The sequence below is a fragment of the Fusarium oxysporum genome, chromosome 1, assembly GCF_000149955.1.
Source record: "Fusarium oxysporum f. sp. lycopersici 4287 chromosome 1, whole genome shotgun sequence".
Taxonomy (NCBI): domain Eukaryota; kingdom Fungi; phylum Ascomycota; class Sordariomycetes; order Hypocreales; family Nectriaceae; genus Fusarium; species Fusarium oxysporum.
This window is the reverse complement of record NC_030986.1, coordinates 1,458,470-1,481,291: the sequence shown is the minus strand read 5'-3', so window position 1 is coordinate 1,481,291 and position 22,822 is coordinate 1,458,470. Positions and strand designations below refer to the sequence as shown.

The 22,822-nt window shown below is 49.5% G+C and overlaps 6 protein-coding genes across 13 annotated transcripts; 3 read left to right on the top strand and 3 right to left on the bottom strand.

The window, feature by feature from the left end:
* Positions 1–630: 630 nt before the first annotated feature.
* FOXG_11295 (uncharacterized protein) lies at positions 631–1,160 on the bottom strand (the record flags this gene model as incomplete). The annotated part of the gene is made up of 2 exons (XM_018390884.1): positions 631–1,025; positions 1,082–1,160. 2 exons carry the CDS (start codon positions 1,158–1,160, stop codon positions 631–633), a joined length of 474 nt encoding a protein of 157 aa, XP_018249432.1.
* A 2,071-nt stretch (positions 1,161–3,231) lies between these two features.
* On the top strand, positions 3,232–6,366 carry FOXG_11294 (long-chain acyl-CoA synthetase). The gene is made up of 3 exons (XM_018390883.1): positions 3,232–4,304; positions 4,387–5,974; positions 6,033–6,366. The coding sequence occupies exons 1-3, from the start codon at positions 3,872–3,874 to the stop codon at positions 6,136–6,138; spliced, it is 2,127 nt and encodes a 708-aa protein (XP_018249431.1). The 5' UTR covers positions 3,232–3,871; the 3' UTR covers positions 6,139–6,366.
* A 726-nt stretch (positions 6,367–7,092) lies between these two features.
* FOXG_11293 (uncharacterized protein) lies at positions 7,093–10,367 on the top strand (the record flags this gene model as incomplete). Its single annotated transcript, XM_018390882.1, has 4 exons — positions 7,093–7,097; positions 7,208–7,433; positions 7,486–7,620; positions 7,670–10,367. 4 exons carry the CDS (start codon positions 7,093–7,095, stop codon positions 9,905–9,907), a joined length of 2,604 nt encoding a protein of 867 aa, XP_018249430.1. The 3' UTR covers positions 9,908–10,367.
* Positions 10,368–10,727: 360 nt separating this feature from the next.
* Positions 10,728–12,959, bottom strand: FOXG_11292 (mitochondrial DNA replication protein YHM2). 6 transcript variants are annotated; one of them, XM_018390881.1, is made up of 6 exons: positions 12,693–12,828; positions 12,522–12,608; positions 12,376–12,391; positions 11,895–12,152; positions 11,162–11,834; positions 10,806–11,107 (listed from the first exon to the last, which is right to left on the bottom strand). In XM_018390881.1, the coding sequence occupies exons 4-6, from the start codon at positions 12,121–12,123 to the stop codon at positions 11,053–11,055; spliced, it is 957 nt and encodes a 318-aa protein (XP_018249429.1). In that variant the 5' UTR covers positions 12,124–12,152; positions 12,376–12,391; positions 12,522–12,608; positions 12,693–12,828; the 3' UTR covers positions 10,806–11,052. The 6 variants fall into 6 exon arrangements, with proteins under 6 accessions (XP_018249427.1, XP_018249425.1, XP_018249426.1 ...); XM_018390879.1 differs by having other exon boundaries at positions 10,728–11,107; positions 12,376–12,608; positions 12,693–12,959; XM_018390877.1 differs by having other exon boundaries at positions 10,728–11,107; positions 11,895–12,456; positions 12,518–12,608.
* Positions 12,960–13,117: 158 nt separating this feature from the next.
* Positions 13,118–16,122, bottom strand: FOXG_11291 (citrate synthase, mitochondrial). Its single transcript, XM_018390875.1, has 4 exons — positions 15,680–16,122; positions 15,485–15,549; positions 15,169–15,362; positions 13,118–15,095 (listed from the first exon to the last, which is right to left on the bottom strand). Exons 1-4 carry the CDS (start codon positions 15,788–15,790, stop codon positions 14,053–14,055), a joined length of 1,413 nt encoding a protein of 470 aa, XP_018249423.1. The 5' UTR covers positions 15,791–16,122; the 3' UTR covers positions 13,118–14,052.
* A 2,657-nt stretch (positions 16,123–18,779) lies between these two features.
* FOXG_11290 (uncharacterized protein) lies at positions 18,780–22,616 on the top strand. 3 transcript variants are annotated; one of them, XM_018390872.1, is made up of 6 exons: positions 18,780–19,635; positions 19,703–19,948; positions 20,119–20,218; positions 20,323–21,286; positions 21,338–21,506; positions 21,559–22,616. In XM_018390872.1, exons 1-6 carry the CDS (start codon positions 19,516–19,518, stop codon positions 22,021–22,023), a joined length of 2,064 nt encoding a protein of 687 aa, XP_018249420.1. In that variant the 5' UTR covers positions 18,780–19,515; the 3' UTR covers positions 22,024–22,616. The 3 variants fall into 3 exon arrangements, with proteins under 3 accessions (XP_018249420.1, XP_018249422.1, XP_018249421.1); XM_018390874.1 differs by having other exon boundaries at positions 21,338–22,616; XM_018390873.1 differs by having other exon boundaries at positions 19,703–20,218.
* The last annotated feature ends 206 nt before the right edge of the window (positions 22,617–22,822 follow it).

The following is a 22,822-nucleotide window of genomic DNA, read 5'->3' as shown; positions in this document are numbered from 1 at the left end:
TACCACGCACTACATTCCCATTCTCTTCTTCGACCGTAGCACAAGCGAAAAACTGACCGAGAAACATATCTCTTCAAGCCACCAACCGGCCCGTTCACCCGGCGCCGACTAGTATGAACGCCGACTACCTTACCTCAGCTTATATAAGTATATATTTCTCGTACGACTTCACATCTTCCTCTTTCGATCCGAGTCTCGGGGTCTTCGGCTCTGCTGACGTACACATGTCGTGATTTTCACATACGCCGAAGCGACCGAACGAAATAGCTCAATGGTTTTGGTTGAATGAATTAGAAGCCAGTCCAACTCAACAGCTTCTTTGACTTTCATATCAAACGCGCTATCAGCCTCTGCTACAGAAGGCTGTGAAACTATAACGCAGAAAACGCCGAGTTTCCCATTCCAGGCCAGAAATTCAGGTTGGGTATGATATCTCCCATGCCGATATACTCCTTTGACAGTATAGCCAGGCCACTCAATATAGCACTGCCATTTTGTCTTTCCTAAAAATGCCCAAACGCCTGTCATTAATACCCATCTATCCTTTCCAATAGAGATTCAATTCCATCATTCGAGGACCAAGTCCCGGGCTTTTGTTATGTGGTGTTCATGTACTTCCTGCTCGATTTCTTATGCCTGCCCCATTTCTCGACCCTCGTCATCCTTCTTGGGTTCTTGGAAAGCCTTCTTAAATAGATCCTTGGCAGTGAAAGCAGTTGTTGTGATCCACGCCGTGAACTGACCCGCAGCAACAACGGCATCGGCACGAGCGCAAGAGCAAACAGTCCCCTCACACATGATAAGCGATCCGATAAACACGGCGATGGCGATGAATCCGGCAAAGTACAGAGCGGCGTTGACGGATTCGACGACTACAGCGGCATATTGGTGGTAGATGCGCGGTACGAATAGAGGAGTGAGTGAGAGATAGGCAACCGATATAATCGAGAATATGGAAGAGACCATGAGATAGGTAAACGGTGATGGCGCTGAGTTTCGGCTTCGCTGGTTATAATCGTTGACAACTGAGACTGTTAGTTGCTTCCCAGACGAAAGACTATTGTGGATATCGTCAACGTACCATACGCGCTCAGACCGATACTGGCAATAGATAAAGCTAGCTGCAGAGCTCGCAGCGATAGAAAAGCGATCCGACTCATGGTGGCAATATTATTTGGTCCAAGAAACAGCGCAGACAGAGAGAGAGAGTAAAAGTTGAAGATTACAAGTTCAACTCATGCGATAGATGATAACGACGCAAGTATGTTCAACCCCAACGATAATATAAGATAAGAGAAAGAAAAAAGACAGGAATCGTCGTGGGAATAGGCCCGATGGGCGAAAACGTGGGAATCGATAGATATAAAACCAAAGACCTGCTGACGAGACATTCTCTCGGGACCATGTGGGGGCGTGGACGATCCAAGGGAGATGGCCCGAGAGAGAGACCGTGGGACCCGTCAAGGGGCCACTACTAAGAAAACAGAACAAATTCAAAAAAGAGTGTGAGCCTTTTCTTTTTTTAGGACATCGTCGAAACTCTAGGTTAAAGGCATTGACGCTAACACGTCCAATCTCGTCGAGTCAAGGCGGTTCTCTGCATCAGGTCGTGTTTTGACGAAGGGGGCCTGAGACACGGACAGGATCGAGGTCGATATGAAACAGTCCCTCTTTTATTTCTTCGTTGTATCTTATGCCGAGTAACGTAGCGTTTTGATGGTGGTAAGGGGCCGCCACCGTCCACCGCATAAAAGGGATATTTCTCTTATCAAACACTTCCATGTAGATAAAACAACTGTAATTTCCAAAAGGGAAACCCCGCGAGTGTCGTTGTTTGAGACGGGCTCGTTGTAGATCTCGGTAGATCTTGGATTTATGCATACCTAAGCAGCTAATCCTTGGGGCATTGAAAAGGAGGCTTAAGAACGTGGTAACTTTTACCAGACCAGATATCTTTGCGGCAGCAATACTGTTGCTTCATGTCCTAATGTGGCTATTCAACTTGAATTGACCTGAAAAGATCACTCGATCCATCGTTATCGTGTGTGTTTTGTCGAGACAACAAGCGCCGAATACAACGTCCGCGATACGGAGCATTGATGGATGGCATGCTTTTGGCGCCAGACACGATGTTTCTGACGAATTTGTGATGGTGATCGGCACGGGTTATGCCAACTCATCCAATATCGTGAGTGCCATCAAGAAATGCACGTGTTGACGCGAGCCGCTTTGACACTGAACGAAGAGTTGGTGTTAGGTAAGGTGATCCATAATTGATGGTGATGACGTCGTTTCGGGGATTGAATGTCACTGTATCAGTTGGCTGTACCTGTTAGCAGTGAAGCAGTTTTCGTTTCGAGGTTGTTTTTAAGCATAGAAATAGACTCGGTTAGAGATGATGGGAGAAGAAAGATATTCTTAGCGAGCTGAGGTTTGGAAAGGTTCGAAACTCATGACTGCTTGGACTGGTCCAATCAGGAAGAGAGAACTATAAGGCACGTTGGAAAGAACGAGACACCAGACACTTCGCTTACGGTTGCAGGCACTTAGTCTACTTGAGGTAAAATGTAGGAAGACTTGAGGAGTGTCGGGCGAAACACCAAGAACTGAATACGGTCGCAAGATACAAAGCAATCCTCAAGGATCAACAACGCCCAATAGAAAATTGCTTACGTTAAGGATCACGAGGAACGACAGATCAGCAGGCCGCAACACCAAGAGCCAATTCAGTCCAACATTCAGCCACATTTTTGTCATCGATGGAAATTCACATGTAACCGAAAACATTAGAAAAAACTTAAAGGGCCCGAACGTACCGGTCTGGAAAATTGACCAACTGCAGCTTACGACAGTGATCTCCAGGTCTTCGGGAGAGCTAGCGTCCGTTGGACGCCCGAGCCTTCCATTGAATTGGATCGGAGGGTACAACAAGGTGCTTACGACGAGAACCAGTGATGGATTTTGATGTGTTACGGGCACTAACATGTGTAGTTTGGTGATACCTCCTTGTGCTGCTTCTCGTTCTTGGCGGTGTATCTTGGCTGCTGATGTGTCTCTAAGCCATAGACATAAGTGCTGACGAGCTGAGAGTATTGCTCTGAATATTGGATTGAATGAGGAGGGTTCAGAGGGTGCCTTGAGGATATGAGTCTGTCCCCCGCATTCTCTCCAATAAACCCCATACACAGCTTCAACTGTGGATGCTATAATCACATCCTCGGTTCACTTGACTCAAAAAGGGCCACGTCCCGCGCCTCAAGGATTCAAGAGACATTGTATCAATGGATGTATCGCGGGGGAATGAATGAATCAGGGGAATTTATCAACTCCCCCAGGTCTTCTCCAAGTGCCGCTATCCCATATTCTGCTAGCTACAGACCTGTGCTACTCCACGAAATCTGGGGCTGCCGAGGCACATGGGCGTAATGGCGTACCAGACTGCGCAACGCGCCTCGGTCTACGCTCTTCCACTTTTGCGCTTAACTTGATGGCGTTCGCCAGGCTCGGAAACTTGTCCAGAAAGCCTTGGAACTGAATTTCTTCAAAAACCCAATCCTAATCTCGTTTCTCTTTTCCTACCTCTTCCCTCCCTTTTTTGCTTTTATTCTGTGATTAAGCCTTACCAGTAATTATCTGCAAGGGATCAACTGGCTCCTTGTGCTTGTGTTCCTCCGAATACCTGCATTCAACCAACCCATTGTCCTCTTCCCACTTACTCTCTCTCGCTTGGGTAACAGAACAGCTCCAAGCATACTTCTCTCCCCGCAGCAATCGACTCGCTCCGTGTCCTTGTGTCCTTGTCTCGCCTCGCCTCGCCTCGCCAAAACTGTAACCCCTCCAGCAACTTGACTCCTCGCCTCCGATCTTCACCATGGCTCTCCAGACACAAAAAGACTACGACGCCCTATACAAGAGGCTCACCACAGTCCCTCCCCCCGGAAAACCCTACGGTATTCCCGTACCCGGTACAGAACGACCTAACCGCACCGCCGCCTACAGACACTGGGCAGTTGGTGATGGTCCCCTCGTCACAGCGCTAGAGCCTGGTATCAATTCGACACACGACGTCCTTGAGAGGAGTGCGCGCAAGTGGCCCAACTCGAGATGTCTCGGAACCCGCCATTGGAACCAGGCGACTCAGCAGTGGGAGGACAAGTACGACTGGATCAGCTACGGTGATTTCGACGCCCGAAGGAAGAATTTCGGTGCCGGTCTCGTTGAGATTCACAAGGCCATCAACTATTCTCCTGAAAAGTACGGTGTCGGTTTGTGGTCGCAGAACAGGGCTGAGTGGCAGATCGCCGGTAAGGTTGCCCCTCTTGTGCCGTGAACCTGCATAAGAGACATTGAGCATGTGGTTGTAGTTGCTGACACACTAATTACTAGACTTCGGTATTGCTTCTCAATCACTTTACTCGGTATCTCTCTACGAAACTCTTGGTCCCGACACAACAGAATACATCATCAACCATGCCGAGGTCGCCTGTGTTGTCTGCTCCCTCCCCCACATCCCTGTTCTTCTTAAGATGTCTCCCCGGCTACCTGGTTTGAAGCTCATTGTCTCTCTCGATCCTCTTGCGCAGGGTGAATTGGCTTCCCACACCAAGGCCTCCGTCCTCAATGAGATTGCTTCTCATCATGGCATCCAGATCTACTCCATGGCTCAGGTTGAGGAGATTGGCGCCAAGTCTGGACGTGCCCCTCGTGCTCCCAGCCGCAATGACATCTGCACCATCAACTACACCTCCGGTACAACTGGCAACCCCAAGGGTGTTCTCATCACCCACGGAAACGCCGTTTCTGCCATCGCAGGTGGTCGAACTAATGGCAATGTGAGCAGCAAGGACGTTCACCTGTCCTATCTACCTCTGGCCCACATCTACGGACGACTCATCGATCAGATCGCCGTTGCTGAGGGCGCTGCCATTGGTTTCTTCCGAGGTGACATTCTAGGCTTGGTCGATGACATGAAGATCCTCAAGCCCACTGGTTTCATCTCAGTTCCTCGACTCTTCAACCGCTTCAACTCTGCCATTCGCACTGCTACTATTGAAGCCGATGGTGTCCGGGGCGCTCTCTCACGACGTGTCATTGACACCAAGAAGGCCAACATGCGACTCCCTCCCGGAAAGGCCTCCAACACCCACTTCTTGTACGACCGAATCTGGACCCCCAAGGTCAAGGCCGCCGTGGGCATGGACAGAGTCCACAGCATGGTCAGCGGCAGTGCTCAGCTTGATCCTGATGTCCAAGAGTTCCTGCGCGCCGCTTTCGCAAACCACTTCGCACAGGGCTTTGGCATGACCGAGACGTATGCCGTCGGATCTATCCAGGCACGGGGTGACTTTACCACCGGCAACATCGGCGGCCCCATGTGCTGTGTGGAACTCTGCCTCGAGTCAGTTCCCGAGTTTGATTACACCGTGAATGACAAGCCTAACCCTCGTGGTGAGCTTCTCCTCCGTGGTCCCGTCATCTTCCGCGAGTACTACAAGAACGCCGAGGAGACCGAGAAGACCCTCGACGCCGATGGTTGGTTCCACAGTGGTGACATCTGCGAGGTTGACAAGATGGGCCGCTTCAAGATCATTGATCGCAAGAAGAACGTTCTCAAGCTTGCTCAGGGTGAGTACATCTCCCCTGAGCGCATTGAGAACGTCTACATGGGTAGCACGAACCTCATCAACGCCGCCTATGTTCATGGTGATGGTACTCAGTCCTCATTGGTCGCCATCTTCGGTATCGACGTTGAGAACTTTGCCCCTTTCGCTAGCAAGATTCTCCAGGAGACCATCGCACCCAACCAGGTCGCCGATCTCCGCCTCGCCGCTAACGACCCCAAGGTGAAAGCCAAGTTCCTCAAGGTCCTCGACGGCATTGGCAAGAAGCACAAGTTCAACAGCTTCGAGAAGGTGCGCAATGCCCATCTTGAGATTGATCCTTTTACCATCGACAACGGTCTATTTACCCCTACGTAAGTTTTCCCCCTAATTTTGTCTTGTTTGGAGTATATGCGCTGACGTTGTTATTAGGCTTAAGCTTAAGCGCCCCCAGGCCGCCAAGGCCTACAGGGAGCATATTGACCGCATGTATGAGGAGCTTGCTGCCCAGGAGCCTGTTGGAAAGAACAAGCTGTAAAATATGTTGTGATTATTAGCTCAAAGATGTGGTTTTTTTTGGCGTTAGAGCTGCATTCCAGATTTTCTATATATGTTGAAGATGTTGAGCGGCTTGAACTTGTAAATGAAGATTACAGTGTACTGTCAATGCATAGCTACTTATTGATTAATGCTTCCTTACTTCTTGAAAGATATTTTTCCGCCTAATACTGGACTTTTTGAAAGTGTTATACAGCCTACGTTCTTGATCTTCTTAATGTATATTCTATAGCTAGAATACTACAATACCTTATTCTTATAAACTCTTATTTAAAAGCAATACTTTAGCTAAAACTGTTTTTTAATATAATATTTTATTAATATATTAAGTTCTAAAGCTTTATAAAGCCTTAGAGAAGTAATATTTTAAGAATTTTAATAGTATGATATTAAAATAATGTAACAAGGTTTGGCAGCATGCAAATCTTGCACAATAGACCAAAAAGATCCACAATAATCACTGTTTTACCAGTAATTATATTACGGGTTGTGAGGCCACTGTGGTTACAGAAGGGTCACAGGCGTAATATAGTGTGAGCAGCACAATACTAGCTAACGGATTAGCTATTATTGCTTATCTTTTGGTCTAACGGATTAGAATGCTGCCTAACACCGTAACAAATTACACTGCTGTACATGCCTTATAACCTGCTGTAACCCCCCTATAACCCCCCGGATTACAATAACTTACAGACCAGCGTTACAAATAAATAGAAATAAAAGCCTATTGAAAGTTATAGTTTTTAAAAATAAGCTAAACTAAGTTATATAGCTAGTTTATATATTAATAGACTTATAACTTAGTATTAATAACTATTTTAACCCTAACTATAAATAGTAGTCCGGATTAATAGCTTCTCCTTCTTTAGGCTTACTAGACACTCTTTTGATGCTTCTAACCCACCTTATCACCACATCAACGCCATATAGGGCCATGAAGTAAGTGATTCACGTCCTTTACGCGTTTAACGTCATATTTTTGGCCCTTTTCCCTTCTTATTCAAATCCTCGACGCGTTTCCTGATGGGTTTAGGGCTAACAACTACAAGGTCGCTCGTCAAACATGGCGGCATGCCACATGCACCTATATCTATACTAAATAGCCTCCCGGTACCCTGCGATGAACCACCTCCGAAACGGAGACGCGTTAGTACAGGCCTACAGAGAAAGCGAGGCGTCAAGGAGTGCCTCTTAAGCCAGGTTACGCCGCTTGTAGAGAGGGCTGTTGGGCATCTCTCGAGGGATGTTTACCATGTTAACGCCCTGGCTATCAAGGTAACAAAGAAGGCTATATATGGGAAGGCTCTATGGCTAACTAGGGATCTAGACGGTAACGGAGCTCAGCATCAACAAGTTCTTTAGGAGAAGATGGGACGAGACGGGTGGCTACTTGAGTCAGCAGGATCTAGACGTGCTTGCGATCCAGGCGCATGATGTTGTTAGGGGTCTTGCGGGGGGTTCTGTGGGTGTGACGAAGCCACAGCGGGAGCTTGTTTGCTAACATTTGGAAGGAGTTTCGCATATCTCCTCTATCTTCAGAAACACCAGAGCCTCAGCTCTTACCACCACCGAGGTCAACGCCGAAATCTCAGCCGCAAGGACAAACAGCACCGACGATCGTGAACACGGAAGCAACGAGAAAGTCTGAAGACCGGGACTCTCCCATATTCTACGACGCGCTCACGTCGCAACCCTCACATCAACCAGAGCTTCCTCAATATGTCGAAAGGAAGCCTTATAAACCTCGGGAGCGACGGGAACCGAAGCCCAGTAACCGCTATTACCAGATTTCCGAACGACCCTACCTTTCGGCAGCACATCGCAAAGCTATTGAGGAGGGAACAAAGAAACCGGTGGCTGTTAACAATGGACTTATCGCACAACCCATTGTCTACCATGTGGACTTCAGTCCTGAGGACATCGCCGAGATTATAAGCCAAATATCACAAAATGAGAACAAGCACATACCGGCAACCCGCGAATCTATGATGGAGCAGATCCGACTACGAAATCGCCCTCTGATACCGATACCTGGACGAACCATACGAGACATGAGCGCATTTGCTTCGGACTTGTGGGCAGGAAAGGTCGCAGAGACACCACGAGTCCTTTCGTTCACTGCTGAGCATGTTACGGAGGAGACAAAAAAACAACAAGGTCAAATGAGAAGGACTAGCAGGCTTTCGTCTTTGTTGATGGCTCGAGAAATGGAAGGCAGCCAGGGCTTTCAACGCACTCGGGAATACCTGAACTTCCAAGCCGAATTTAAAAGATTGTGCGAGGACGATCTCCAGGTTGTAACTGAGTTCACCAATTGCGCTGGTGATATCACCACAGGTGCATGGGTCTCGAGAGAGAGCTTTCTATGTGGCACTACTACACACTCTGATACGCATAACCAACAATACAACAGACCTGGAAACTTGCTCCTTTGTTCAACTGGAAAGGGTACGCTGCGGTCCTTCCCCGATCACCGAATACCTCGTCCACGGGTCGAAAAGGGGGGGAATTCCACAGAGGCCATGCGCCAGAGCCAGGATCCTTGGCTATACTCATCAGTCGTGTCATGCGACTACAGCGCTGAAGATGACTTAGCTTATACGTCGAGCTTTGATAAGACGGTCAAAGTATGGAAGGTTGACCCGAAAGGAGAACACATGGAGGCCATTGCAACATGGCAACATACGGGCAATGTCAACTTCGTGGCTGCTGCAGAGGATGGATCTGGTCGCGTGGCCACGGCTGCAGATTCACCAACTGATGCCGTGCGCATCTACACCATAACAAAAGGAAATGAGTCGAACAGTACCTACCAGACGTTCTCATGCTCACGAACTGATGCTGATGGCTCAGAGAAGTGGGCATACTTCCCAGCAACAATGCAGTGGGGACGAGCTAAGGGCTGTCAGCATTTGCTTCTTGTTGGGTATTCTCCTCGCAGCTTGACAGGCGACGATCTAGACATTCCCGAGGACAAGAGGAGTTCAGGAGAGATTATCCTCTGGGATGCGGAACAGGGTGTTCGGATCCCTGTGATAACAGCTTCAACGGCCAACGTCTTCGAAGTCGCCTGGCATCCAACGTTACCCCTTTTTCTGGTGGGGGTAACACCTACGGGGATGAACAACGTTCCCCGCAATGTCAGAACACAAGTCCACGTATTTCATCGTGATAAGGATCGCTTGAATGGCATTGGATTTTGTCAGCATCAAGCTCTTGACTGCTATGCTTCTGACATCAACGAGCTGACGATTGTGCCCAACTCACCTGGGCACGCTTACGTAACTGCGGCTTGTACCGATGGAAAGGTTTATATATGGGACACAGCACAGGGTGACAAGCCCATCCACACGTTGCGACATGGAAAACCCATTGAAGAGTATTACGGCGATCGCGAGAAGGAAGACACGGGCGTCAAGTTCACGGCGTGGAATACGAGCCTTGATCGATTCTACACTGGATCGAGTGACGGTGTGGTGAAGGTCTGGAATGTCCGCAAGCTGAAGAACCCCTTTGTCCGTGATATTCTTACAGCCCCTGGACCGATCGCTTGGGGCGGTTTCTCACCGGACAACTCCAAGCTTGCCATCGGTGATGCCACAGGCCGTTGCTTCATCTTATCAACTGATGAGCGGGATATCCTAGAATCGCACATGATGACACTTCCGGGCACCACTCGGGCGCCGGCGCCGGCCTATACCCCTGATTCCACACCCGGAACCGGCTCCACCCACCCCGGCGAGGGATGACGATGAAATGCTCACCGATGATGAGCTTTCAGACGCAAATATCGCCGATTATTCGAGACAAACATATCTAGACAGCCAATGTCTAAAGCTCACATCAAACCCAGTTATAGGCGTTGTACAAGGCCCCCGCTACCAATCCACCAACCTCTACCGCCGAGAAGCTCACTATGATGAAGACCCCTCAGCACCTCTCCTGGCTCATTTCGAGCGCCGGCAAAAAGATAGCGAGGCCGCTAGTCTCGGCAGAAGACGCCGTTCAGTGCGTCGACTTAGAACCCCTTCACCACCAGATGAGCGTCTTCAGAGAATCCATGCTCAAAATGCGAGCAAGGACTTAGATGTGAATCATTTAGAAGATAGTGAAGTGAAAGAACTTGTTAAGTCCGCTACGTTGCTAAGTATTGAGGAGGACTGGGGTTTTATATATGAAGAAACCATGAGCTCTGATGAGGACGCTTGATGGAAGTACTAGCTATTGAAGAACAGCATCTTGGGGTCCTATATGCAGTACTTAGCCGTTAATTAAACCAACAGCATATTCTACGTTGAATTTCCTTAATGTTGTTATATGTCGACCTATAGCCCTATAAAAGTGAAATTAGGAAGAATATGGGCACTTCGGGCTGTTTTAATCCCAAGAAGCAATTATCATGCTCCGCTTCTTGAGGCCTAAGAACTGAGATCGGCAAGCTTCGTTCTCAACTGGCCAACCCCACTACTCAACGCTCAGACCCGAAACAACCCGAGCTCATAGGTTCAAGCTCAACAATGTCATGGCAGCTTCATGATAGGAAGAAATCATGACAATTGCAAAGGGGCTAGTAAATTAAGGTATTCTTACTGAGATGGTATGCGTGATCTGCAGTCATTTGAACCATAAGACTCCAAACAAAGGTCATTACGAGTGATAAAGAATGAAACATTGCGCACTTGTTTTCTCTATTCAAGTCAAACCCACAGGGTCCATGACTTTGTACAGCTAACTATCATAGAAAGATAATCTTCAAGGCGCAAGCACCTCCTTTGCGACGGCCTTTTTACAGGCTTGTGTCATTACATCAGAGATATTCGAATCCATACATTAGACAATCCATACGTCAAGCTCACCATGAGCGATATTTTCAAACCAGATTCCTAAACGCCTTCTAATGCTTAGCGGTGACCGACTCGCCGGTCAGCTTCTCAACATAAGTCTTCGCCCTGTAGTCGTGCGGTTAGTGTCGGTCGAACCTCAGTAAAGCGGGTGAAACTTACATATCGCCAAAAGCAACCATGCAGACAGTCTGCCAAATACCAAGAGAAATACGGGGAGCGATACCACGGTAAAGACCCCTGACGCCGTTGGTCTCGTAAATGTACCTGAAGGTGTTGCCGACCGTCATCTTCTTGGGACGGTTGGGATCCTCCTTCTTGCTCTGCATCTCAACGCGGATGACCTCAATGGGCTGGTTCCAGGCGCTGAGACCACCACCAAGAGCACTGGCGATGACCTTCTCACCAGCGGACAGCTTCTCGCCCTCCTTCTTGCCAGTGAGAGACTTGATCCAACCCTCAGCGAGACGGCTGAGGCCGAATCGGCTACCCCAGTTGGTCATCTGTCGGATAGCGACAGCGTTGACACCCTTGTTGATGCCACGAATACCCTCCTTGCGGTAGATCTCAGCAAAGGTCTGGAAGGTAGACTGGGGCTTGACACCGGAGGCAGCCATCTTGTGCTTGGTGATCTCGACCGTCTTCATGCAGGTGCAGAAACCCATGGTGGCGTAAGCCTGGGCAACACCACCAGTGACACCACCAAGGATACCGCCGCCAAACTCAGAGGCACCAGCGACACGGGCGTAGTACTCGGCTTCGGAGGCGACGAAGAGAAGGACGGCGCCCTTGCTGGAAGCTTCAATCCAAGCCCAGGGGATGAGACCTTGGTAGACTGTGGCATGTGAGTCAGTAAATAGTCAGGAGTGCATCGAGTTTGTGGTTATCAACTTACAGCCCAGGGGACCACCGCGGGCCCAGACGCGTCCCAAAGCCGCAGCCATGCTGTCACCTCGGTTGGCAGCCATGGTGGTCTTGACGACCTCGAGAGGCTGTCCGAGGGTGGTCACTTCGAAGAGGTTGAGACCAGCGCCGAGAAGCAAGTTGGAGAACTTGATGGGCTTCTTCTCCAGCTGCTTGTCCCCAATGGGAGCTGGAAGATCGGTACGGATAGTAGCAGCCATGACTTTGGGAGTGTCGTAGAATAAGGGCCCTGACCAAGGGATTAGGGTGCTTCGTCGCTGGGGAAATTTGAGGGATCGTTGAAGTATTGAGAGAGGTTGATGAAGGAGGAAGAAAAGAAGTGTACAAGAATTCGGGAAAGAAAGGGAAAAGGGAGAGCTAGAGGCGTGTGCTGTGCTGGGACTGGTTTACGTGGGGGGGGGGAAGGAGCAGTACCCGGGAGAGCTAGGGATTGAGGGACTGTCGGTACGTACCGGTATTGAAGCACACCTAAATGCTGAGTCAGATCCAATGAAAACAGTTGGATGGATGGCTGCAAAAGCGCTGAGCTGAGGCTAAGCAGAATAAGCTTGGGGGCCCCCCGGAGAAGTAGCCGATTTATCGGAGGGGAAATACCAACAATAGATGGGGTTTTCCTGCGGTTGCGGAGGTCAATCGCCGAGGTTGAAGCTGTAAATGGAGATAGGCATGCGCGAGAAGACCCGAGCTTGGAGAGTAGTTAATCAATCATGTTTTGCATGTGTTTCGGTGTGTGTTTCTCGTTTATTTTGGGTAGAGCCACTGTACTCACTCATGTTGGCACGTTTATAAGGCTGACGGCGCTATTCAACAGGCTGAGAGCCACAACACTATTCTTAGAAAACAACGAGAAAAAAGGAAGAAAATGCAGTCAAATATCATCTATAGTGATTTTTCATAATGCTGACCTTTCTCCGAATAATCAATTGACCCTCTTCGGAGACTTCTCTTCCTTGTACGACTTGATTCCAGCTCCGAAAGTCTCGGATCGCCGAGATCAAGTCACCGAGATCAGATCAGCTCCCGTGGATTGTATTGGATCTCTCATGTGAAATCGGAGTCCGGGGGTGGATGGCCTGGGGTTCAATGGCCGACAGAGAGATCCCGCGGGAGCAGATTTGCTTGTGATAATGATTTTCTAGATTCTTCTCTAGATTCATCTTCTTTATTCATAAGACTGACCAAGCCCACCCACTTCTGAAGCTCTCCGTATTTTCACTCACACCAAAAGGTCCAGATTGCTTACAACTGCTGAGCACAGTTATCATAAGCTCACAAGTCTAGACCTCAACAACTAACAGCTAACCTGCTTCACTATCACTCACAAACTACAGACAATTCACTACACCTTGAAACATACATCTTCAACAATCAATCCAACAGCTTCGCAGCTCTCTTACTTCCCCATTCGGTAATAACCTCAGCCACCCCCCGAAGATCACAGCTCTCACCTCTATTTTCGTCCCCCCTGTGGCGCCGAATTAGAGGGACCTGGAGCTCTCAACGCCCCTCCTCCACCCAACCGATTGAAGGAATGTCTAGACTGTTGAGAGCTCGGGTCCCTGAAATGGACGGATCCCGCAAGGGATTTTGTCGGTGTAATCTCTCACCGAGACTACGTGACGTACATGTTATTCACTTGTCACATTTACGATGCAGGGGTTTTCTGCAGACGGGAGAGAGAATTCAACAATTCTTGAGTCTCCTTGAAAGTTTGAACCAGAACCACGGGCATTCTACTGGTGAGTTGTCCCGGCTCGCAAGGCTGGCTAATGTAAGAAACTTTCAATGGGGTCAACATTCCCGTCTCCACCAAAGAAAAAAAAGTTCGAGATAACGACGCTATCACGGCGTAAGTGAATATGCTGTATGGCAACACACAATTTACTCAATTGTATTTACAAAGAGCTCAATTGCGAGTCATGACATGGAATCAGTTCGTAGACACGAGGAACTTTGCAGATTAACTGTTAAATCATTTCATTTCAATCGGCGCGCCGCGACGACTTGCTCATTACTAAACTAAAACAGTCCCATTGTGTTGTACAAATGCCATTAACTCGGCAATCCATTCTGCCCATCTTCTGAGCATTATCCTCCCGTCTCCTTTTTCCCTTTCATTTTTAAACTCCTTACAGCTTCTTGACAAGCTCGGCCCACTTGTCAGTGGAGAAGGACTTGGGTCGCTCAATGGGGGCACCGAGAGCGCGGTCGATGATGAGCTGGGGAAGAACACCAATGGCGCGAGAGACACCGAAGAGGACGGTGTAGTAGTTGGCCTCAGTAAGACCGTAGTACTGGAGAAGGACACCGGAGTGGGCATCAACGTTGGGGTAAGGGTTCTTGGTCTTGCCATGCTCGGTGAGGACACCAGGAGCAATCTTGTAGACCTGGGAGACGAGCTTGAACATGGGGTCGTTGGGCATCTTCTCCTGGGCGAAAGCGCGCTGAGCCATGTAACGGGGATCAGTCTTTCGGAGGACGGCGTGGCCGTAACCGGGGACGACACGGCCGGCGTTGAGGGTAGACCAGAGGTAGTCAGTGATGGCCTTGTCGCTGAGATCGTCACCGACAGACTTCTTGAACTCGGTGAGCCAGTTCAGGACCTCCTGGTTAGCAAGACCGTGGAGGGGGCCGGCGAGACCGTTAAGACCAGCGGCCAGAGAGAGGAAAGGAGAGCTGAGAGCACTGCCGACAAGGTGAGTGGTGTGGGCAGAGACGTTACCACCCTCGTGATCGGTGTGGATGGTGAGGTAGAGACGCATGAGCTCAACGAAGTCGGCGTTGTCGGCGAAGCCAAGCTGGTTGGCAAAGTTGAAGGAGTAATCCTTGTCCTTCTGGATGGGAGCGACCTTTCCGCCCTTGAAGACGTTCTGGTAGATGCGAGAAGCAATGTTGGGGAGCTTAGCAATGAGGTCCATGGAGTCCTCGAAAGTGTAACCCCAGTACTCCTTCTTGTTGATACCCTTGGCGTAAGCCTTGGCAAAGCTGGAGGTGTGCTCGAGGGCGGTGACGGCCAGAGAGAACTGAGCCATGGGGTGAAGGTCGGTAGGGCAGTGGTCGATGAGCTCCTCGACGAACTTGGGGAGATCGGAGCGGGCAGCCCACTCAGCGGAGAGGTCGCGGACCTGCTGCTCAGTAGGAACCTCACCGGTCAGGAGAAGCCAGAAGAGACCTGCGCGGTTTAATGTCAGTATTCATGATATTGCGAGGTTTTGTGCGCATTGCTGCGACTGGGCTGAACTCACCCTCGGGAAGAGGCTCCTTGCCACCGGGAGCCTTGGGGAGAAGCTCCTGGCACTCGGGGATGGTCTTGCCACGGAATCGGATACCCTCCTCAGAGTCGAGGACGGAACCCTCCCAGACGAGGGCCTTGATGCCACGGGCACCACCATAGACCTGGTCAAGAGTGACCTTGTCGACGACCTTGGAACCATGCTCCCTATGTGAATGTTAGTTATCAAAGTTCAACTGCGGGTGGTTCTGTCGTCGTTTGCAAGCTTGAGGCTCGGCGTGGGCCCTAGCTCGGCAAACAATGAACCGAGAAGAGAGAATGCGACTGACTTTCGGAGGGCCTTGACCTGCTCAATCTTCTCGGGCAGCAACTCGGCGAATCGCTCCTTCAGGGTCTGTGAGGATAATCGTTAGTATAAATCTTGTGTGTTTTGTGTGGGCGATCATGAGTGTCAAATGGGTAACGTCCATGACGTTTGAGGATCCATGAAACTTGGGTTTGTGCTTTATCCGAGGTTAACATACCTGAGTCTTAGCCGAATAGCATCGAACGGCGTTGAAGACAGAGCCATTGATAGGAGTAGAGCGGAGGGAAGCCCGCAGGGCAGCGTTGCTGAGACGGGCGACAGAAGCCATTGTGAGAGATAGTTATGCAGACGAAGAAGATACGAGTGCAAAAGCAAGAACAGGAACAAGAGGCGGAGATGCCGGAGGGAAGAGGAGAGGTATATGAGGGATAGGATAGAGTGGAGGGGAGGAAAAAGTAGGTTAAGTTAGGTAACGGGGAGGAAGAGGTTCAAGTAAGCCAAGAGATCCAGTCGATAAAAAAAAAGGCGCAAGCTTGAGAGGGAGGCACAAAAAAAAAGTAGACTACCCCGTCTCATTCTGTGACATTGTCCTCTCAGCTTGGCTCTACCTTAGCTGTGAGTACTGAACCTCGGGGACCGGGGGTACGGGGGGCATGAAGCATCAAGCGGAGCGGGACTTATGGGGCAGGATACAGTGCAAGCAGCCCGGTTTTGCTCGACGGGATGGACTTTTACAGGGGGTTGGATGGACAGCCTCAGCCAGTTTTTTTTTCTTCCGCCGATTTACCAGGGGTGACGTTTCTGGGGACAACGCTTTTTTTGTTTTGCTTTTGTTACTGGGGTTTCAATTCTGGACATCATGAAGTCAATATCTGTCTGCTAGAGGTAGAGGAGAGGTATCTTTGCGGGGTTGAAGAGCTTCAGCGTTTCATTAGGTCGATAGCTGTCATTGAAATCGTCATTTTTGTGTGTTGGAGAATTGACTTCAGCCCGTCAAGTTCAATCTAATCTACCCTCGATTACATCAGAGCTCGCTACAGTAGAGCACAGCACCCTCTTTTTCGACCATACCCAGCCGTATTCCGTCATCAACTGCCAGTTGGGTTGTATCCGTTAATAGTCCTCGGTTATGCCCTTTTGCAACTATCTAATGAGTTGAGGTAGGTAAACAGAGCAAGTTGATATGTATCGCTGCCAACTGACCGATCGCTATCCATAATAGTGTCTCACCGGAACTACATGTCCCCTCTATGATCCAAGTGCCATGCTGTCCTCTTATTTTGATGAGGTTGCACAGGCAAAAAAAAAGTGACTGAGCTACGACTCTAGAGGAACATTTACCGCGGGCCCCCTCAACCTGCATCTGCAAGCCCCAAAATTTCGGCCCCAATCCCTGTCCCTCTCCCGCGTTCTCAAGCTCCAATTCGACGCACTCCAAGCCCTCCCCCAAATGGCCGAGATGCCTGCCGTAGGGAGCAAGAAAACTTTAGACCATGAATAAAGCCGCTAAAATAACTGGTCTGGATGTCCACTATTGCTGCAGAAGATCTACTGAAGTCTTTTTGTCGCTCAGGGTAGAAGTCTTAAGTATTCTTGCCTCCCCAAGACAGGATGGAACCCCAACAGCTAGTGATAGTCTAGGCTTGTGTCTTGGGTCTGGGGATTGCGTTGGCTTGGCTTGTGAGGACAAACAGGATGAGGGAGGGAGGGCTTGCGGCTGCTTCTCGGCACCAGATGTTGTCTGTGTGTTTCTCAGCATTGATTGATATTTGACAATATGCAGGAGCATGGAGTGAAGAAGAATCAATATGGGTGCATTCAAAATCTACTCAGCCAGGCTCTACCCCCTGTTGTTTACATTCAACGTCGGGTTTTTCTCTCATCATGACAACTTCGGAACTGGTGTATCCTCCGAATATTGTCTCCATGATGGAAATGTTCTTGGCTCCACCCAAGCGAGCCCCTTTGGAAGAACAAGTGGAGATACCATCACAATCAACACATTTGTTTGGCTCATTGCTCGTGGGACCTCGGTCATGCTGGCCATTATCGACGTAGCCGTGATTTGACGTCAGAACCAAAGATGGGTTCGTCGGACCTAGAATTAAACACGAGGACAAGACGACCCGGAACTACCGTGATCCATCGCCGGGCCTCCGAGCCAGCGCCGCAGGGCTTCGGACTGCCGACCTACCCTTCTATCCGGCCAGTAGAAGGTCTCTACGGAGCATCCGGACAGCTGATCCCTAACCGCCATTCTCCAAGAAGATAATCACATCTGATCGCGAAACCTGTTTGAACGAAGCGCTCAACTCAATACAGTATTTCCGATCACCCGGTCACCTCGGCTGTTTCAAACCCACCAACATCGGCTATTCTGTCTTGTGATGCTGTCTCCAAGCACCATCTAATGGCTTTCAGCAACTTGGCATTTCTTGTCATACCTTTCTCCAATAATCACGATGTATGTATCGTGGGTCCCTCGACAATCTATTATTAATTATTAGCCGTCCGTTTCACATATCGCTTCATGATCTAGGCGCCCACAGCATCCTTGATACTAACAACATAGCATGCTTATTACCGCAGCATCTTGGCCGAAGTGCATGCTTTTCATCGAGATTTACGTACAGACTACATAAGCTCCATAAGAAATCGCGCGTTTACGGAATTGCTTTCCTCTTAGATGCCTCGTCTTGTCTGTGTCCTTATCTAGGGTATCATGCACTCCACTAACACTAAAAGCTTGTTACGGATTCAATCCGGAAATGTAAACCATAATAAGTCCCTGGTTATGTAAACTGGATGGTGACCTGGTAGTTGCAAGCATCTACATGAATATGAGTTTGCCAATAGGTAACTGTTTTTGATTCTCAGTCCAGATTAGCATATAGGCATTAGTTGGGACTACCCTCAAGCAGCAGAGCTTACCGCGTGAAGATAGAAGAACATAGAACCAAAAACAAGAGCATGACTTGGATAAGGCAAGCGTACATGGTTATGGTTAATTCCACTGCTTTGTTATGTCCAGTAACTTACATATTGTATACATGTGGAGCAGTATCTATAGTAACAAAGAAACAACCATACTCGGGAAACAGAGCTCGGTCACAAATGAGAACTACCTTGCTTTATCTTATCATAGGTGGTGAATGCCTGAATTACTGCAGTACAAGTCTGGCCAGGCACAACGGCCGTGATGTTGGTAGAGGTTCAGAGGCTTTCCTTTTCTGGGTTGGCACCGGATAAACTATCAGGACCACCAAACCCAAACCCGGAATAAAGATTTGAGTGACCTGGAACCAGACTGCGACACTTAAAAAGGCTGCCCCACCTGTCACGCTCCTTCGCCTCAGCTTTTCTCCTCCCACTTCATCCATCATCACCTCACGAACCAAGAAAAGAGCAGCATCACTCTTGACGACGACGCCCATCGAGGCGAACACGCAAACAACGCCAGTGCAGTCATTTTCCGACCTTGTCTCTAGTACTGACAATTTTTTTCTCGTTTGACGGTCTCTGTTGGCTTTATCGCCCACTGCACAATCTCGTGACTCGTCGCGCTCCTGACGCAAACAGTAGAAGAGCTTTCTCTCGCACAAGTCGTACCCGTACTCCTGAGGCCTGCCTTCTCTATTTGTATTTGCGTCGCATATTTCCAGCTGATACATTACTTCATCTTACAATAACTGGGACTGCTCTCGTACTACTACTACTTATCTCGCCAGTCGCGACTGCGTAAAAGAAAAAAATTCTCTACCTGCCCACCTAAGGAAGGAAGGACCCGCTTAAGCTTTTTCGTACCTGAATAACGCGACAAAGAAATTTTGATTCAGACAGAAATATTCTTCTGCGTCTCTTCTCTTTGCCTCGCTTCTCTCTCGTGCTGCAGGCATTTTATTTCAAGTGGCATCGCCCACCTCTGGTTATTTCGTTGTGGGATCATATTTGGCCGGAGTGCATCGCATTTTGAGGCATCACGCGTAGCTCGTCGACTACTCCAGTCTATCATACAAGCACCACACACATTACATCACTTCAAATCAAATCATCATGGCGTCCGCAGTCGCGGATTTGGAGACTGGTCTCCAGGCTATGCTCAACTTAAAACCGCCAGGTGTGTCCGGATCTCGCATCACCAGTTTGACCTCTCTTTGCGTTTCCAACATCCAGGTAAGGTTTAACCAAGCATCTCTATTTGCTGCAACGTCAAACAATCGCTAACTGCTTGTGCCAACAGGCCGAATCCGTCCTCATTCAGAAAATCTTCACACACTTCAAAAAGACACCAGGAACACACAAGTTAGGGGTACTCTACGTCGTAGACTCTGTAACCCGGAAATGGCTCGAGCAAGCCAAGGCACAGGCACAGACAATTAACAGCTCTGCCCCGGATGGAACCTATGCCGCTGGCGTCAATCGAGTGACAGAACTCATGCCTGTTTTGATGAATGACATCCTTCAATCCGCCCCGGAAGAACAAAAGGTACGCATATCTGACTATCACCCTCATGTAGCTGGCAACCAGTCACTGCCACGTGCCGCGCATACTGGAGCATCTTGCAAGGCGCTTCTGTTGACGACCCTCGTTCCTTGACATATTTGACCTTCGTACTATTTATATGGATCGTAACTCACACATAATCCACCGTGTAGGAAAAGATTAAGAAGCTCCTTGATATCTGGGAGAAGGGCCAGACGTTCCCTACACCAATGCTCGAGTCTTTTAGAGAGAAGCTCAACGCACCACAACAGAGTACGTTTTTCACGCAAGCAGTATCACACCTGGCCTCATATGCCCAAGCGGTACTGCTTTATTGCCTCAAATCAACTTGTAGTCTAACACATGTGATGTTATAGATGAATCGACAACTCCTCCCGGTAGCCCGCCGCCCAATGTGCTAGGCTCGCAGCATGGCAGCGCTTCAGCTCCCGCTACGACTTCAGCTCCTCAGGCTCCTAGCGGTACATCTATTCTTGAAGCTTTGGCTAACATCGCTCGTCAAAACACAACCGCTCCCCCTGCCAACCCCTTACCGGCTCCCACAGCACCGTATAACCTGCCACCTGCCGCGCCACCTCAACCAGTATCATCTGCTACGCCGCCTGTATCGTATCCTCCGGCGTCGCAACCCGTAAATGTGCCGTCTCTTCCTTTCGGCCTCCCACATATGGGGGCGCAGAATGGATATGCAGGCTCTCCTCTGAACAACCCAAGTAACCCACCTAATCCAGTCAATGGGGCCATGCCTGGTGCAGCACCTGGCCTTGGGCTTGATCCAAGCACTCAGCAGCAGATCATGCTGATTAAGGCGCTCGCTGACCAAGGTATTCCATTTGATAAGATTCCTGCTCTCATTCAGAGTATGGGTGGTGCAGGAGCCGCGGCCGCAGCTGGCGCTCTCCCAGCTCAGCAGCCTGCTCCTTATGCACAGGGTCCCCAAATTCCTGGTCAAACTGCATGGGGTGGCCCTTCAGGCAAGCCAGAGGATTCACGTATGCCAGGCTACGGCCATACAAGATCTCCTCCTAGATTCCATGGACGTTCTCGTTCACGATCTCCTGACCGTGGCTGGGGTGGTCGTGGCTCTCCTCGAAATGGACGTGATCGCCCAGACTATGCCCGTGACTCTCCTAACCGTGGTCGTCATGATGACCGCCGTGGAGGTGAATATCGCCAGCGTAGCCCTCATGGACACCGTGGACGAAGTGAGACCCCGCTTCATGAACAAGGCTCAGCCGACAAATGGGTCGAGTACGATCCAACTCTTCCATCCGGACACATCAAGGTCTATAGCCGAACATTGTTTGTTGGTGGAGTAACGTAGGTGTATCCTCATCTGTATTCGTATCGCGTTAACTAACCAAGGAACAGCTGCTCTGAGAGTGAATTGCGTGGCATATTTGGCCGCTTCGGTACGGTGCAAACATGCATTGTCAACAAGGACAAGCGACATGCTTTCGTGAAGATGCTTAGCCGACAAGATGCTGTCAACGCCAAGCAAGGTACTGAGGACTCCCGCAATCTGGAGGTGCCCCTTCGTGTAAGTAACTGTAGTCTCTATTTGGTGCTTTGACTCGAGCTAACTTTAGCAGACTCGTTGGGGTGTTGGTTTCGGCCCTCGGGACTGTAGCGACTATTCAACGGGTGTCAGCATTATTCCTATCCATAAGTTGACGGAAGCTGATCGCAAGTGGATGTTGACCGCCCCCTTTGGCGGCAGCGGTGGACAACCCATTGAGACTGGCCTGTCAGTGGAGGAGCCCGATATCGAGATCGGAGCTGGAGTCTCATCCAAGGCCATCAGCCGACGCATGCAAACGGACAAGGGCGGTAGCAACGGACCCAAGTCAACTCGCAATCGGGACGAAGACCTCTCCCGTTGGCGCCGAAGTAGAGACAACGGCTCAAACGGACACAATCGTCGGGACGATCACCGCGACCTTGCTCAGGATGGACAGAACATGGTTGCCTCGTTCCCCTTTGGTATTGGCACATTGCCGAACGGCATGCCCAACTTTCCCGCTGGCTTCACATTCCCTGATCCCACAAATAACTAGAGATTTCTTCCCAGGAGGACGCACAAGATTATGTAATGATACCCAGGTATGGAAATGGGAGGACATTTTGTTATTTTATTGTTGATTTCCCTGGTTGCTTTAAGCAGCGAAGAAGGCGGCGTTGGCAACATGGCTCCAAGGTCTATACAAGGACTTGGCTTCGGGAGACGGTTTCTTGCATCAGTTGGCGGGCAAACAGTCGTGATTGACGGCTTCGTGCATGCGCATTGACGACCAGATGTGTTTTTGTTTGTTTAATGAGGGCCCCTTGGCCCACGTAGCTTTGTTGGCTACAAATGAAAAGTTACGATATTCCACTAAATACTTGCGCCTTGTGAAGTCGTGCCCGTGAATTCGGTTCGGTCATGGTAGTCGCCGGGTGATTCAACAGTGCCCCCAGGTTCCAGCATTGTACTGCTAGAGGCTTGCCATATTGATGATGTCCTTTTCACATCTACGACCTATAGCAGTGTCCTATACATATCGTTGAATCTGAATACAATATGTTGTTTGCCTCTGAAGTGGTTGTCTGTTACTATTATTCCCTCAGGGCGAAGTTTCCACCACAAACATTTCATAGAGAACGCGACCAATAGACAACCTGGAGATGCTTGCTCTCTATTTCTGGTATCCAGCAGCATGTCTCTTGGCAGTGAAGCTCTTGTGATCATTGGTTAGGAAGTTTGGGCGATGTAAAACCAGGGTGGAAACATGTTGTATCCAGGAATGAAGTCTTCATCATTGTCTTTCTTTTTATATAGGCTCTTACATGGATGCTCAACATCCCCTGGATGCTTTA